The 17,335-nt window shown below is 35.8% G+C and overlaps 1 protein-coding gene across 1 annotated transcript in view; it reads right to left on the bottom strand.

Moving 5' to 3' along the window:
- Positions 1 to 17,335, bottom strand: part of LOC139969947 (CD9 antigen-like) — a 64,731-nt gene that overhangs the window by 3,661 nt on the left and 43,735 nt on the right. Inside the window, exons 2-5 of the mRNA XM_071975374.1 lie at positions 3,565 to 3,771; positions 2,378 to 2,533; positions 935 to 1,057; positions 262 to 333 (exon numbers count right to left, since the gene is read on the bottom strand). Of these exons, the coding sequence (XP_071831475.1) occupies positions 262 to 333; positions 935 to 1,057; positions 2,378 to 2,533; positions 3,565 to 3,771 (558 nt within the window). The remainder of the gene's footprint in view (positions 1 to 261; positions 334 to 934; positions 1,058 to 2,377; positions 2,534 to 3,564; positions 3,772 to 17,335) is intronic.

Raw genomic sequence — 17,335 nt, 5'->3', positions numbered from 1 at the left:
TTACTCACTCACTCACGTACTACCTCACTCGCATACGCACACATGCTCTCACGCAATCGCTCACTCACACAATACGCGCACACACACTTACTCATGCACTCACCCAGGTACTAACTCTTATTCTCTTGCTCACTAACTAACACACACACATTCACGCACTCACTCGCTCCAAAAGGTACGTTATCTGGAATTCTCCATTTCGGAAGCTGGAAGACAATGGAAACCTGTTAATTTATGTAACCGTCATTGGCAGTGCCTCACCTGTAATAAAATGATTCCTCCTACGATGCTAGCCACAGTTGTTAAGTACTGTCTAATACGATCACCACATCCCTGATAAAACAAAGAAGATAAAAATGCAGTCAAACACAATGTAACGTTTTATGTGCAACTGGAAGTGGGAGATACAGCCCTGTATCCTGCTTCAATTATTGAATCAGGGGAAATATAAGGTAATAATATAAATTGATATGAAAGTAATTTATTTTCATGGAGGAAAATTGAAGCCTTTGAAAAGGGTACGCAGTGACATGTAATTGGCTTCGGTGCAACATGGGCTCTCGACGCAGGGTAGCAGATCTCTGAGTTCATTTAAAGTAAGACTCAAATGTAGACATGAAAAGAAGATTTGTATGTTGCACATATATCGAGATGTACCAATTTATATCGTATTTTAAAGATAATGGATATAACGTGCTTTATGCAGCTAACGAGATCTATATATATTATTTTAACATATATAAAGATGTTCGCAACATATCCCAACCATAATACATTTGGACTTGGTTTAGGAACCAACTTTACTTAGAGAACCAAATTTAATTCGAGCTACACCAGCCCTGCCCCACTCACCCTCTAGACCCTCACCCTCGTAAAGTAATGATTATAAAACAAATAAACGACATATCTCGCAAGAAAACAGTTATCACTTTACCACTTGTTGTATTTCAGGAGTGTCTTCTAAGCAATCGGAACAAGTTTGGTTGCCACAGGACTCCGGTATGGGTATTCCGTTCTCTGTCCAATCGTCCGGACCATGAACTCCACAACACTGAAGCTATATAAATATTGATATATATATATTGACATATATTGATATATATATTGACATATATTGATATATATATATATATATTGACATATATTGATATATATATATATATATATATATATATTGACATATATATTGATATATATATATATATATTGATATATATATATATATGTATATATATATATATATATATATATGTATATTATATATATATATATATTGACATATATTGATATATATATATATATTATATATATATATATATATATATATATATATATATATATATATTGACATATATTGATATATATATATATATTGACATATATATTGACATATATATATATATATTGATATATATTTATATGTATATATATATATATATATTGATATTGATATATATATATATATATATTGATATATATATATATATATATATATTGATATATATATATATATATATATATATATATATATATAAATACAGAAAGCATTATATTATGTCAGTGCACATTAAATACAATATACATATGACAAAGCATTAACATTCAGATAACGGATGAGAGACCCGAGGTCAGATTGGTTTTGTATTTTTGGGGTTGTCGTGCTTATACCCGCCATCAGATCTAATTAACTTATCTTAATAGTCAGGTAATACATACTGCACACTTGTATTGTTGCGTTTTAACTATATCACAGTTAAAATAGAGACATGATGTTTCCATCCCACCGCTGACACCAGAATGCACATTTGAAAATGCGCCCTTTAATACCACTGCCGAAGCAGTTCACCTGCCTCGGGCATTTAAATAGGCTCTCGCGGTAGATCGCGGGAAATTTGAGCTGTGCAAGTGACTTTTCCACGCTCTTTTCCATTCCTAGGCTTGGCGAATTGATTACGTAACACACAGGCTAAGGTTCCAGAAAAATCAGTGGGCAGTGGCGTAAAATGAACGGCAGTCTTACTAAAGGGCGGATTTTCAAATGAATTGAGAAGATAAAAACAGGGAGAAAGACATTCTCATGGTAAGTCTTATTCCTGAATCCAAACACATCTGTATAATAATATTTATGTATTCATTACACAAGGTTAAAATGTTAACTTTACATAAAATGGTTATTTGTTATTCGTTTAATAAACACTTTATTTTATCCTAAACTATAACTGGACGATCTTTGCAATGACTACTGGTAGCTACGTGCTATATCTACAATACGCTAAATGTAACAAATGGGGTTTGACAGAAAGAGATCGGATGGAGAAGAGAGATGGAGAGAGAGGCAAACAGATAAACAGACATAAAAGACAAGAGTTGTCCTTACTTTCGTTTGGAGTAGATCTATAATCTTTTTAAAGTCCTGCGTGTAAGTTTCATCAATTATTTCAGAGACAGATTTAAGTGCCACATCCTGGTTGATATAAAACCAGGTACCGCAGGCAATCTCTGCACCAATCACGACAATAAGAGAGATAAAATACTGAAAAGAAGAAAAGACAACAATATATAAACTTTAGTCTGATTACAATCCTGGACACAGTGAATCTTAATGTTTAGGATTTAAAAGTGAATTATTTTTGTGGTTACTCTTTTCAAATCTTTTCATGACTTCGCAGCCATATTTCTACCGTTGATTTACTTTCATTTTTCCCCGTATACATTATGACATATTTAGTCATCACTGAAGTTACGTAAGGTACAGATGAATTCACCTTATCGAAGGTTCTATCCTTCTTACTTTGCTCATGCGTACTTTGAATCATGGCTCTATACCGTCCGTCATTAGTGACGTCATGGATTATTTGTGTAAGAGAATAAAATGGTTGATTCTGTTGCAGAACTAACGGAAAGTATTTTGAACATGAGAAATGTACTGCAGAGGTCGTTCTCATTAAAACATGTTCCTTCAATCATCCTTAAAGTAATCTTGAAAGTTAATTGCTTTGAATCCCGTTTTAGAAAGAAAAAAACGGGTTTGATCTTTTGAGTTTATTGCTATGTTTTAGGCCAATTCTCCTTTATTATTTATATATATATATATATATATATATATATATATATATATATATATATATATATATATACCTCCATTGCATTAACATAAAGTCTGTTCAAAGTATCTCTTTCGAGATCCGGCTTTAGGAATCACAAATGATTTTCGAGTTGGATAGCATCATGTTTGATCTCTAGAGTAAGGCAAAATATGTCACCAGAAACAGAACTAGTATTGTTCGATATAGGTGACAAACGCCTACAGTGGAATTACGATCTTCCTTACCGGTTTCGAACCTCTGGACATACAATCAGCGTCCATAGCCTAGTGGTTAGGGTGTCCGCGTACAGAGCGGGAGGCCCGTGGTTCGAATCCCGGTGGAGGCTGAAAGTTTTTTCACTGTTCTTGATTTTCCAACTCATTACGATTTTCATTTATATATATATATATATATATATATATATATATATATATATGTATATATATATATATATGTATATATAGACATCTATACTTACAAGAGAAAGTTGGCAAACGTTTTCTTTAATAGCGCCACAGCAACCAAGGAAACCAATCACCATAATGACGCCACCAGTTCCCATCAGGACGTAGAGTGCTGTAAAGAATGACGTCAGACTGCTTAGATCAGTCTGTCCTTCATCCGACTGGATCTCTAAGTCTAGTCTCAAATAGAGGGCGTATCCGAACAGACATCCACCACCGGCCTGGATAAAAAAGGAAAGATTTGTGTCAAAATAGTACAAGCAATTGTCAAATTAGTAAATGTGGTAACCAAAGTTCTTGTCCTCCCTGCGTATTACCCAAAACGATTTGGAAGGCAACAAGAAAATTTAAAGGCTAAAGTTAAAATCCTGTCCATGAACTTATTATGCCCACGATGCAAGCTTGTTTTTATTCTGTCAATCAAATTAATGACGTCACATCCGATAACAGCTCGCAATGGAGAAGACCAGTATCATGTATGTCAAAAACGGAAGCTAACATATTTGAAAATATGACATGTAATTAAAGTACAGAGCGAACCTTCTATTCCACGGTAGTCATAGAGAGGATATACGATTTCGAGAAAACCAAGATCAGTCAAGCATGTATTAAATAAACACGTTCGTAACTCTACTATAGTTTAGTGATATATATTGCTTGGCCTCATCCATCGCTGTGTGAATTGAAAATGTGTTTATGTTTATAAATATATCTATGTTATTTACTAGAGGGTGCCGCTGATGTATTCGTTAAGGTAAGATAAGAAGTTAATATTTTTCGACAAATGGGAAATGCTAACCAACAATTTTTTATTCTATCTCTCTCTCCCTCTCTTTCTCACTCTTGAAAGACATAATGTTGTCTGCTATCTAACAATCACGATTCCAATTTAATTGATTTATTCAGAGCTTTATAAAGCTAATATATTCTTGTTTAGAGTAGCAATATTAAATTCTACAAAGTGTTTTTTTTTTAGTTTTGTAAAGTATATTGATATTCAAGTAATGGAAAACCATAAGTGTTTTATCAAATAAATCACGTGGAAGAGTTTTGTCATCTTTGCATAGAATTATAGTACAATAGATGAAATTGACTTTTTTTATTGATTATATATTTTGTTATTTCAAAAGGCTGTAAAAATATGACGTTGTTAAATATATTGCTCTATCACACGGTGTATCAGCTAGAGAATCCTTAATTTCAGTCATCATCCCCGACATAGGTTTAAGATGAAGATGAGAGAAAGGTGGGGTGGTGTAGGTGGGCTCGGCAGGGGGGGGGGGGTGGTGAGGTAGGAGTTAGACCAATGTTATGTGGTGCTGAATTACCTCTTGTGGTGTACACTGGGTGTACTGTGGTGTGGTGTAATGTGGTGTACACTGTATTAAGAAATAATCTAAATAGCTTGGGCCAAACAATTTACCCAGTTATGACATTCACATTGATTGCCAAAACTTAATTACATATAATTAAATATGTTTCAAATTCTCCAGGAAAAGATTCAAATGACGAATTCATTTAAGCAAATAATTGCCGAATACATTTGTGTCCATGGGCAATACAATATCAATTCTTTATTATTGCTCGAAAGGGAAAACTACGGAGTCACTCTCCCCAACCTTGCAAACTTGTGACGGTCGGATCGCAAAGTCGGTAGTAACTATTACGGTTAAATTCGTCCAACACGGCACCATACAGAAACGTTTTACTCAAAGCCGAAGCCGAAGTTAATTAATCAGGTCACACATTCGGAGTCTATGTATGCATTCACATTGATTGCCAAAACTCAATAACATATCATTAGATATGTTTCAAATTCTCCAGGAAAAGATTCAAATGACATATTCATTTAAGCAAATATCGTCCGATTACAATTGTGACCATGGGCAAAACAATATCACTTCTTTTTTATTGCCCGAAAGGAAAAACTATGGAGTCACTCTCACCGATCGCGACCTACTCAGGCTAAAGTTCTTCAATACCGCCCTCATTTTTAAGGGAGACATTTCATACTGTCGTTTTAATTACAGAATCTGTATAGGCTTGTGTACACTGAATTGTGACGTCGTCTGACCTTATCACACGTCGCTCTTTTCCCCTGTGTTAATGAGAATTGCAAGAAAGTAGTCAGACCGTAAAATCAGTTGGTGTGGGCACCCAGGTTTTTCACCGATTTAGACATCCAGTCACTCGTTTTCATTATATTACTGGAGAACTTTGTCTTAGAGACAAGTTACTTCTGCGCGCTGTAGAGTAACACATCCTTTATATTATGCTAGAAATCTTACCGTAACAAGTTGTGGAACCTACGTACTAGATAACGTGTTAGCATTGGTAATATATGCAATACATTTAACCTTTACATTATATTAGTATCAGTTAATCAGGTTACAGAAGTGTCTAAGTCTCTGTGTCAAACAATTGACTATGGTGAGCACACCTTCTACTTAATTAAATTCTTCAGTGTAGACGTTTAACATTGTATCAGTCACGATGAACTTACTTGGTTTATCTTTGCAGTTTCCTTCTTTCATTTAACTGTATCAATACAGCTTGAACGACTTTATGAACCAAGCTTAATTTCAGATATTATTACTGATGTATATGTGTCTTTCTTTGTGTACAATAGTCCAGCATTCTCTGTACTAGGAATTACGGAGAACAAACCCTTTTGTAATGAAACCAGATTCCCTTTTCAGTATCAGATAACCATATAAATAAGAACGTTATGGATAGGCCTACTCTACTACGATTTCATATGCTACTTGTGTATCGATACACATCCTACCACTTAAAATAACTGACAACGTAGCAATTATGCAGGCCTAAACACTGTATGCTTTCATTTGACGCGTAATCTGTATACTATTTTGTTGAATTTCCAACTTCGTCATAGGCCTATATATTTGTGTGTGCTGGGACAATTTCGGAGCTAATAATTTTAAATTTAAATTAACAATGTGCCTCACAATCTCAGATAATAACATATGTGGAAATGCTATGAATACATTTGATCGCACCTGTAACTGCTATGTGAGACCATGGAGGTTTACCTCCATGGTGAGGCAAACATATCCTATCAAGCAAACTAACTGACATGGTAGCAATTTTTCGAGCCTATACTATGCAGGTTTGACGTATTAGCTATAGATCATGTCGATGAATTGCCAATCTCGAAATATGTGAATATTTGGAGCCAGCACGGAGTCCAATAATACCAAGTGTCCGGAGTTTCAATCAACACAGAAGTTCTGTTTACTTTGTCTTTGACAGACCAATCAATGCTGACCTACTTTTCTCCTTTAGTAGATTCCCATTTATAATTTAGAGATGTCCCCTCACTCATCAACCCTGTAATTTTTCGTCATTAGGAACTCGCACCCTTCGGCGCCGCCCCTGGCTTCGTCAGGAGAAGCAGCGCAAGTGAATGAATGATAAACATAGCGGCTGATTGAAGACTACAGAGAGAAGGGTTGGAGGACTAATTAAACGAAACACTTACTAAATTTACGGTTGGTCGCTTGAGATCCACATCTGGGTCATCCCTATAGATTCTGGTTAAAGACAACCACTAATAAGACTGAATACAGCTGCACTGTTTAATGTCGACTCAACAGGGTCTGCTGCAGCTTGAATCTTTACTAATTCCAACTTAGTGTTATGTCAATAGATCTACGGTATACTGAGAGATGTATATGATCATGAAGTAGAAGACTTCTTTATAGCTTGTTTGCTGATTGTAACAGTTTATAGTTTAACTGCATTTTACATAATGCAACGTATTACACACATATGGCTATGTGCATTATCAGCACTTTCTTACGAAGATATTGTAGAAAAAAAATTAATGAAGAGGTTATAGTGACTTACGAGCTGCCTAACGATTGACTACAAAGCTCGTATATACAGACTGAGAATTCTTCGTTCAAACAAACTATATAAGGTTAGGATTGCTCTTTGTCTGTGTTGTAGTCATTTGTGTAGGCCTATATCTATATAACCACGTTATATGTATAGATATATATATATATATATATATATATATACATTAATTATGAAGAAAGAACTTGCACGGTGCCATAACGTGTTTTTTTTATTTGAGGTCCTACAGATCAAGGGGGATAGGAGAGGAATGGGTAAGGATTTGGGGTCGCGAATGGGACGGGGTTTGGGGTCCCTCCTCCAAAAGAAAATGAAATGTTAGACGTGAAATGGTGTATTTTGAGGCGTATTTATGTAGGCTGTAAAGTAATCTTATAATTAGATCTACACGCATATCACCATCACCACATCACCAGGCTGTGTTCATCCACTGTTGGATGTAGCCCTCTTCATGATTTTTCCAAGTTTCACTGTCCATTGCAAGTCTAGTCCATGTCTTGCCATCTGCTTCCTTAATCTTAAGAATGATGCATTTTACTTGTGTTTGTTTCCTGATTTTTGAGTTCTTGACTTTGTCCCTTATTTTTATGTTGAGCATTCTTCTCTCCATCGCTCGTTGGGCAACTAAGAGTTTCTGCTCAAGCTGCTTGGTTGTGGTCCATGTTTCAGCACCATAGGCCATTGTTGGAATGACACATTGGTTGTACATTCTCCTTCTTATGCACATTGGTAATTTGGGGTCGCACAGAATATCCTTGTATCTACCGAAACAACTTCACCCTGCCTTTATCCTGATCAGAACTTCTTCTCTGGTGTGTTCCCCTAGCATTATAGTTTGACCAAGGTATTGATACCTGTCCACCTTATCGATTTCCTCATTTTCCACCATTATGGTTTCGTCTAACTGGTAGTTGGTCATGCATTTTGTTTTTCCCTTATGGATCTTTTAACCAATCTTTTTGCTTTCTATGTTGAGGTTGTTCAGATGAACTTCCATGTCTTTCACTGATGTAGTGATGAATGCTACATCATCTGCAAATCGCAGGTCGGTTAGCCTTTCCCCATCTACAATAAGGCCTCTTTCTTGTAGATTCAATTTCCTGAAGATTTCTTCCATGGCAGTGGTAAAAACCTTGGGTTATAAGGTGTCTCCCTGGCGCCCTCCTCTTTCAATCCTGATGATGTTTGAGATATCATTTTCAATATGTATCCTAGTTGTGGTATTAGTGTAGATATCCTTTAGCAGTTGGACATATCCCTCATTTATTCCAACTTTGCGCAGTGCTGCGAATAGGTCTTTGTGTTCCACTGAGTCAAACGCCTTTTCGTAATCAATATATCCCACGCACAGCTCAGTCAGGTTGTATTCATTTGCCTTTTCGATGACTTGATTTAGGGCATGAAGATGATCTACTGTTGAATACTTTCTTCTGAAGATAGCCTGCTCTCTTGGTTGGTTTTCGATGACTTGATTTAGGGCATGAAGATGATCTACTGTTGAATACTTTCTTCTGAAGCCAGCCTGCTCTCTTGGTTGGTTTTCGATGACTTGATTTAGGGCATGAAGATGATCTACTGTTGAATACTTTCTTCTGAAGATAGCCTGCTCTCTTGGTTGGTTTTCGATGACTTGATTTAGGGCATGAAGATGATCTACTGTTGAATACTTTCTTCTGAAGATAGCCTGCTCTCTTGGTTGGTTTTCGATGACTTGATTTAGGGCATGAAGATGATCTACTGTTGAATACTTTCTTCTGAAGATAGCCTGCTCTCTTGGTTGGTTTTCGATGACTTGATTTAGGGCATGAAGATGATCTACTGTTGAATACTTTCTTCTGAAGCCAGCCTGCTCTCTTGGTTGGTTTTCGATGACTTGATTTAGGGCATGAAGATGATCTACTGTTGAATACTTTCTTCTGAAGATAGCCTGCTCTCTTGGTTGGTTTTCGATGACTTGATTTAGGGCATGAAGATGATCTACTGTTGAATACTTTCTTCTGAAGATAGCCTGCTCTCTTGGTTGGTTTTCGATGACTTGATTTAGGGCATGAAGATGATCTACTGTTGAATACTTTCTTCTGAAGATAGCCTGCTCTCTTGGTTGGTTTTCGATGACTTGATTTAGGGCATGAAGATGATCTACTGTTGAATACTTTCTTCTGAAGATAGCCTGCTCTCTTGGTTGGTTTTCGATGATTTGATTTAGGGCATGAAGATGATCTACTGTTGAATACTTTCTTCTGAAGCCAGCCTGCTCTCTTGGTTGGTTTTCGTCAAGTAGGCCTTTGATCCTATTTTGTATTATCCTAGTAAAGCTCTTGTATACATGGGATAACAAGCTGCTTGGTCTGTAGTTTTTTATGTCTGACTGATCACCTTTTTTGAATAGGAGTATAATTTAAGCCTCCTTCCAACACCCTGGAATCTTTCTTTTGTCCAGTATTTGATTGTAAAGTTTGGTTAGCTCCCTTAAACTTTCATTGCCAGTACTAGTGATGTCATCTGTTCCCGGAGCTTTATTGTCTTTCATTCCTTTAATAGCTACTTCGACCTATCTCTCTGTTATTTTTGGTAGGGCTGACTGGTTTGGTGACAATATCTTTGGCCTGGTGCCAGTGCTCTTTGAACTATACAGTTCCTAATAGAAGTCAGAACAGACATCTAGAATTTCTTGTCTATTATTTGTAATTGTGCCATCTTTTTGTTTCATCTGATGCATTCTGGTTTTCTTCCGATTTAATTTATTGATATGTAGTGCTCCTCTTCCACTTCTAAGAATAGATTCTATCTATACTTTCCTTTTCCTCCTACTCCTTTGTCTTCACTTCTTTCGCACTGTTTTCACGAGCTTGGCATATTCAATCTTCTGAAACTTGGTTTTGTCCTGTATTTCCCTTAACTCTTTCCTCCTTCTGTCCAGATCTTCAATCACTTTGTCCTCCTTGGTGGTTTCCTTCTTCTGCTTTTCCTGTGGAGCAATTTCTGCTGCCACTTCCATCACTGTATCAGAGATGATTTTATAGCTTTCATCTAGCCCAGTGTTCTCTATATCAAGAAATTCAAAGCGATTTCTGAGTTCAAGCTGGAAATCCTGGCTTTCCTCTCTCAGTCGTAAGATGTTAATCCGACTCTTTTTCCCTTTTTTAATGAACTTAAGTCTGGCAAGTTTTTTGTTGAGATGTATATTGGCCCTGACCATTCTGTGGTCACTCCCAATGTCCACTTTTGTGATGACTTCACAATTGTTGATTATACCTTTTTGACTGCTGAGAATGAAGTCTATTTGATTTCTTGTGTTGCCATTTGGGGTTTCCCATGTTCAGTACCGGTTTATGTTTTTCTTAAAGAAGGTATTTGCTATCGCTAACTTGTGTTGAGCTGCAAACTCAAGTAACACATCACCTCTTTTATTTCTCTTGCCATCCCCAAATTTTCTAAGAATGTCCTCTTCTTTTGGCTGACATTCACCGACTTTGGCATTAAAGTCTCCCATTACAATGGTATATTTAGATTTGTTTCCTTCAATAGCCTTATTTACATCTTCATAGAAGGCTTCCACAGCTTCATCATCATAGTCACTGGTAGGTGCATACACTTGAATTATGCATATCTGGTCCTTGTCAGTTAACTGAAGATTAAGTGTAACTACTCTGTTTGAGTAACTTTTTATTTCCTTTACATAGTCTGTAATTTTGGGGTGGATTAGGAATCCAACTCCTTTGGCGTGTTTGTCCTCTACGGGTCTTTCCATGATTGTATAACCACATTCCTCCCTGTAACTCCTCGATTCCCTTTCCTTCCCTCTTTGTTTCAGCTAATCCTATTACATCCCATTTGAATTCTTTGAGTTCATTCAGTAATGTTTCTAACACCTCCTCCGTTCTTCTAGTTCTAGTGTTGTAGGTGCAGATATTTAAATTTGTTTGTCCAGGCATGTTGCCTTTTTCAATCTTGGAGCTTCCATTCGGCTTTGACTTCAAGACGTCATGTGGGGCATTATGACTAGGCAATTAATTTACAGCTGCTCCGTGTTCGAGAGCTGTGCCCATTTGTCTTTTGTTAATCTACAAGCTGGTGTTAAATATTACTTTGAACTTTTTTGTATGGAGTCGAGAAAGGGGAAGGGGATGGGTATATCTCCCACACCCCTGTGTTCGCGCCTGCAGGCATTCGGTGTATGTATCGAGTTTGGAGGTTTAGTATCGAATTACTAGAAATCACCGGTACCTGTAACTATTAATGTTAAAAGCTTATCTTTATTGCCACAGTTTTAATATATTTAAAGTTGCCTCAAACTTTTTCAAGTTTATAACGGTGTTTCCCAGAATTTCAGTAATCAGGCGCAAAAGTTCTTAATGATGGAAACTGCTTTTAGGTATAGCAGCAAAATGAAATTTCGTACGTCTGTACATTGTGACCATTATTTGAATTTCTAGCCTTCTTTAAGAAATACTTGATGGCAATGTAAGTGCATTGGCTAGTTATTTGTAGATTAATTTCACCAATTATCATATGTTTGAATAATGCTAGAATAATGCTGTTACAAAATATGTTTCAAAATATATCAAAATAAAATAAAACTGTTAGCAAACTGCTTATCCACTAGAGAGCCTGTATAATAGAATGTTTAAAAGTATGTTGGCCTGACGTTTCGATCCTAGCAGGATCTTTTTCAGAGGCTAAATGACAAGTAACAGTAACAGAAGGGACAAAAACACGCACAGAATACAGACAGGTTAATGAGCACGGTGAACACAATGAGATAGATGAAAGGGGATTATAAGTAGACAAGGGATGGAGAGAAGAAAGCAACATGGGAAGAGGAGAGGTAGGAGATAAGCAGTGGAGGGACAAAGAGAGGATTAAATTTTAAATGAAGAAGATCCTGCTAGGATCGAAACGTCAGGCCAACATACTTTTACACATTCAAAATATATCAGTGAAATAAAAGCTGAATATAACATCAAATATACAGTGTATCATACGTATATTAAATATTTGTTCATGAAATGAAACTCCAGTAAGACTTAGTGCCTTAAACAATAGTCTTGCGATATTGTAACAGACATATCGTTTTGTGATATCAAAATTTTGTTCGTTAAACATCTTATCGGTACAAAATTAAGGTCAGCCATAATGTTATGATGCCAACACCGACTTTCGGGATACTTTGATCGAAATTATTTACCACCTACAGCCTATTACCAGCCCACAGTTAGCCACTGCGAAATAAAATACATATAGCCTACCTATATAACCGCACTCGATGGAGTGTCACGAACCGCATGCACAACGACATCGACAACGTTCGTTCTCATCCTTTCTATGATTCGTCCTAAGTTGTTGCACGAACAGCATGTTATGAAGCTAAGCTAGCAATCGTACATGATACGCGCTTCCTGTAAATATTTATTACACTGCTAATACACTGCGATAACGATATTTGTTTTTAGGCAACTGCACATCTGGCTGTCTTACAAAATATGAAAGTTTATATTGTCCATCAGTTAAGTTCGTCAAATGTATTAAAGTCCAGACATTGGACAATAAACAAGAATCATCCTACTGGAAAAATTGTAAAAGAGTTTCTTTCTGATATAATATGTAAAAGAACATGTAAAGAATTCAAACAAGAAACAAAATCTGCTGATAATATGATGATGATAAAACTGGCAAAACATTGCACCAGATCGCATCTAAGGACCTTCAATTGTTCAAAAATATCTCAAAGGGGAGGGGGACAACCCCTCCTCAAACCCCTCCCCCATAGCAATCGCAAAATGAGCTCCCCCTCCTTCAAATTCCTGGCTTCTTCGCTGCTATATATGGTTAGACTACAATAATATACCAGCTAATTTCATAAATCGATTTTGATTTTTCATGATTTTCATGTTTTCAACTCTGTCTTTATTATATATTTTTAGAGAGCTGAAAAGTGACGAAAGCTATTATTTTTTCCTTCATGTTTTGAATGGTTTTTGTATTACATTCGAATGTTTATGAAGTACTGCACTTCCTGTCTAATTTACCGATTCAATCATGATCGAAAATCGCCATTAAAGATGATACGACGGAGAATTAAACCAACGAGAAGAGTAAAGGTACTCGATGGTACTTACTGCTTAATTACAAAATGATGGTAAAACTGCGCATGTGCGTATAGTTTGTCTAGAACGGAGTTGCATTTTGTTGTGTCAAGCTGCATAAACTAATTGACCTAATGAGGAACCGCATAAGTTGTATTGTGAGTACAAATACATGTCAATGAATACGAATACATGAAGAATAAGGACGAGAATAAGGATTTAAGCATGAGTACTTTATCTTATACTAGTATATATTTATAGATTTCCAATTGTTAAGTATAAGTACGATGCAGTCCGAGTACACGCAACTATAGCTAAAATACGACTATGAGTACAGGCTTAGGCTATACAGACTCATGATTAGTCTGCATCCAGCTATATGCGTACATTATGAAATTCACCAGGTATAGCTAAGTCATTAAACCAATTACCATTATCATCTTAAATTAAGTACCATGTTAAAATCATGTTAATTTTCTGTAAGTTTACTAAATATCTTTTCAACCCATCCCGGGTGCTGTTATGCAATAGTTCCTGATCACAAGGCCATGTACGGAGTTACACCCAGTCATCCATAATTCGGCTTTGTACGATAATCATTCGCTCAATTGTTGTGTCAGTCCTGTTCTGTAACAACTTTAAAGGCTGCACTGTTGACCAAAACATGACCAGCAGTGACTTGAATTCCTACTATTAAACCTTAGAACTCTATAATCTTATCGACACTGTAGACCCAGTCTTCTACAACTAACTTATCTTCTACCCTCTATATACGAGTCAAACAACAAACCATTTCCTTATCTGTCCACTTTACGGACAAGTTGAGCACAGTTCGATGGAACACACCGTTATCTACACATTAGACACATCAATACCATCTTTGCGTGTATATAAATAGTTTACCTGAGCCTATAACACACGAGATATACGTAGCGATATTTAAATGCAAGTTAATAACTGAGGAATATAATTAATGAAAAGGTATAGCCCCTTGGATGCGTTGATTAGAAAACGTTTTAAGGATAAATTATAAACTTGTTGAAAGACATACACTTTGGACGTACACTGTATTTTCCCATTGCCATCGGCAATATAACTGAATCAGAACATTTTAACTTGATTTATAAATAAATTAAAATATAATTACTGAACTTTTGCGTGATTGCATGTTCATTAAGTGAACATTAAAAATAGGAAATAAACTTAAGTACTTATTCGAGTTTCATCCCATTTTACATGAAAGAGAATAATGCAACCACCCCATTCAATTGAGATACAACCGAGGATTTGGGAATAAACTGAATAGGTTCTTAAAAAAGTGCTAGAAAGTACAACGATCTACAAAGCTGCCTCTTATATACATTTTAATTACACAAGGAATGTGTTAATCCATAAGGCGCCTGCATCATAGAAAGCAGGGATAACAATTTGGCATAACTCCATTGGATTGGCTAGCAAATGCACCTTTCTAGTTACAGACTGTAACGATGAGGAAGCTGTAAGGATCCATATAAAGTATGTTGCGTCAACATCGGCAGTATGACGTCATTTACTACTTTAATGAAAGATGTAAGTGTGTCATCTGGAATGTTCATATTAATATCAGCGTCTTGATAATTTCATAAATGGCTACTGCCCGAACAATTTGTAACAGTCTGTGCCTTGTTTTTGATCGGGGGTACTTTTATTAGCTCTTATTCGCGCCATTTTAGTTGTGACGGAATGTGGTTACGGCTTCATGATATCCGGTATAGACCTTTATAATACCATGATAGAATATTAACCGACCTGGTCGCTGGGATAACTTAAAGGCTCGCAGGGTTGACATGGATGAAAACAACGTGAAACATTTATGTCGACAAGCGATAGAGCAAAATATATTCCTAAATACAAAGCCTACACGTATGCGATTATTGTATGCAGCGTGATAGCTCTAAATGTACATGATCTGTGGTCTTTGAAAATTATACACAGTGCATTGCATTTGATGATGTAACGTCAGGTGTATCTATTCAGGTATTACTTTTTTTCACACCAAACCTTAGATGTTACATATAAAGAGTTCATAAATGCAAATATTATTATCAGTTTCTAATTATAATTCGTAATGTGTCGAACACGATCTTGTCTATTCTTTATTAATCCTTTGGCATCCAAATCTTCGACAAATTTATATCAAAGTACTCTGGATATCTTACATCCTTTCGTTACATTCATTATGTCTAACATAGCCTAACGTTGTAGGTTATACAGCTACAATTAAAACTTTTCGATGGCTTACACACGACATACGTTAACAGTATGTAGATCAATGTGCCTCACAGATAAATAGAAAAAAATTAGAGTCCATAGAAATAAGAAACCTGCAGCTAAGATTAATTTCCTGTACATAAGACAAACTGCAATAAAGAGGTTACACTTTATTTACACGCATCAAAATATAACTAATATTCATGTCGGTATTGTGCATGCTCGGCATCAAGAAAGGCAATTAACAAACTCAATGAGATATAAACAATTCTTGTTTATTCTTCACATGTGGGTCAAGCTAATAACAGACGCCGGGCTGAGGCGTGAGTAATCTTTACTTTTCTCTAAACTGGTCGATTGCCAGTGGGAGTAATAAACGCCAAAGAATACTGGATGAGCGAGTTGGTGTTATATTCATGGCAGGACGGAGCAAACAGTTAATATTACACCATGTAATAAAGAGATGAATAAAACATATTCATGCAGATCTGTTCTGTATATTCAGTAAGACTGTGGTAACGCTCACTAACAGATGTATCATGTGAAAGTTTATAGGTTTACAGAAAAATAGAAAAATGGTCACGATACCATTGATTGAAGACAAGTGGAAATTCTTTATCTATTTTCTTTCTTAAATTGTCGGCAAGATATATTAATATTATTGGAACATCAGTGTTACTGTATATATCTAATGAGGCCACATCCGCCATAGAAAGGCAATTGTATGAATGAATGAATGAATGAAAGAATGAAAGAATGAATGAATAAATGAAAGAATGAAAGAATGAAAGAATGAATGAATGAATGAAAGAATGAATGAATGAAAGAATGGAAGAATGAAAGAATGAAAGAATGAAAGGATGAAAGAATGAATCAATGAAAGAAAGAATGAATGAATGAAAGAATGAACGAACGAATGAATGAATGAATGAATGAATGGATGAATAGATGAATGAATGAATGAGTGAAATGAATGAATGAATTAAAGAATGAACAAACGAACGAATGAATGAATGAATGAATGGATGGATGGATGGATGACTGAATGAATGAATGAAAGAATGAATGAAAGAAAGAATGAAAGAAAGAATGAATGAATGAATGAAAGCATGAATGAATGAATGAATGGGTGGATGAACGAATGAATGAATAAAAGAAAGAATGAATGAATGAATGAAAGACTGGATGAATGAATGAATGAATGAAAGAATGGATGAATGAATGAATGAATGAAAGAATGAATGAATGAAAGAAAGAATGAAAGAATGAATGAGACCACTTTCAACGGACAACGCAATAGGTGCACGGCTGTGCACCTCCAAAACATAAATAAATATAGAACAAACCTTACATTAGTTGCCAACTTAAAGAAGTATTCATCGTAATTATTAAAGAGAAAATGTTTCAGACGGCCTTTACAAGCACCAATTGTAGGAATGACACCGTGTGCTAGTGTAGGGCGATCACCGAACTAAATCTAAGTTCGATGCATGCATGTTGCTCAAGTTTGCGTTTAGTGAAGTTAATTTTCAGTATAGCGAAATTACTACACACAAATAGTGCTGCA

This window comes from Apostichopus japonicus, chromosome 7 (genome assembly GCF_037975245.1).
Source record: "Apostichopus japonicus isolate 1M-3 chromosome 7, ASM3797524v1, whole genome shotgun sequence".
NCBI classification, from domain to species: Eukaryota; Metazoa; Echinodermata; class Holothuroidea; order Aspidochirotida; family Stichopodidae; genus Apostichopus; species Apostichopus japonicus.
Note: the sequence above shows the minus strand (reverse complement) of the source record. Positions and strands in the feature narration are given on the sequence as shown.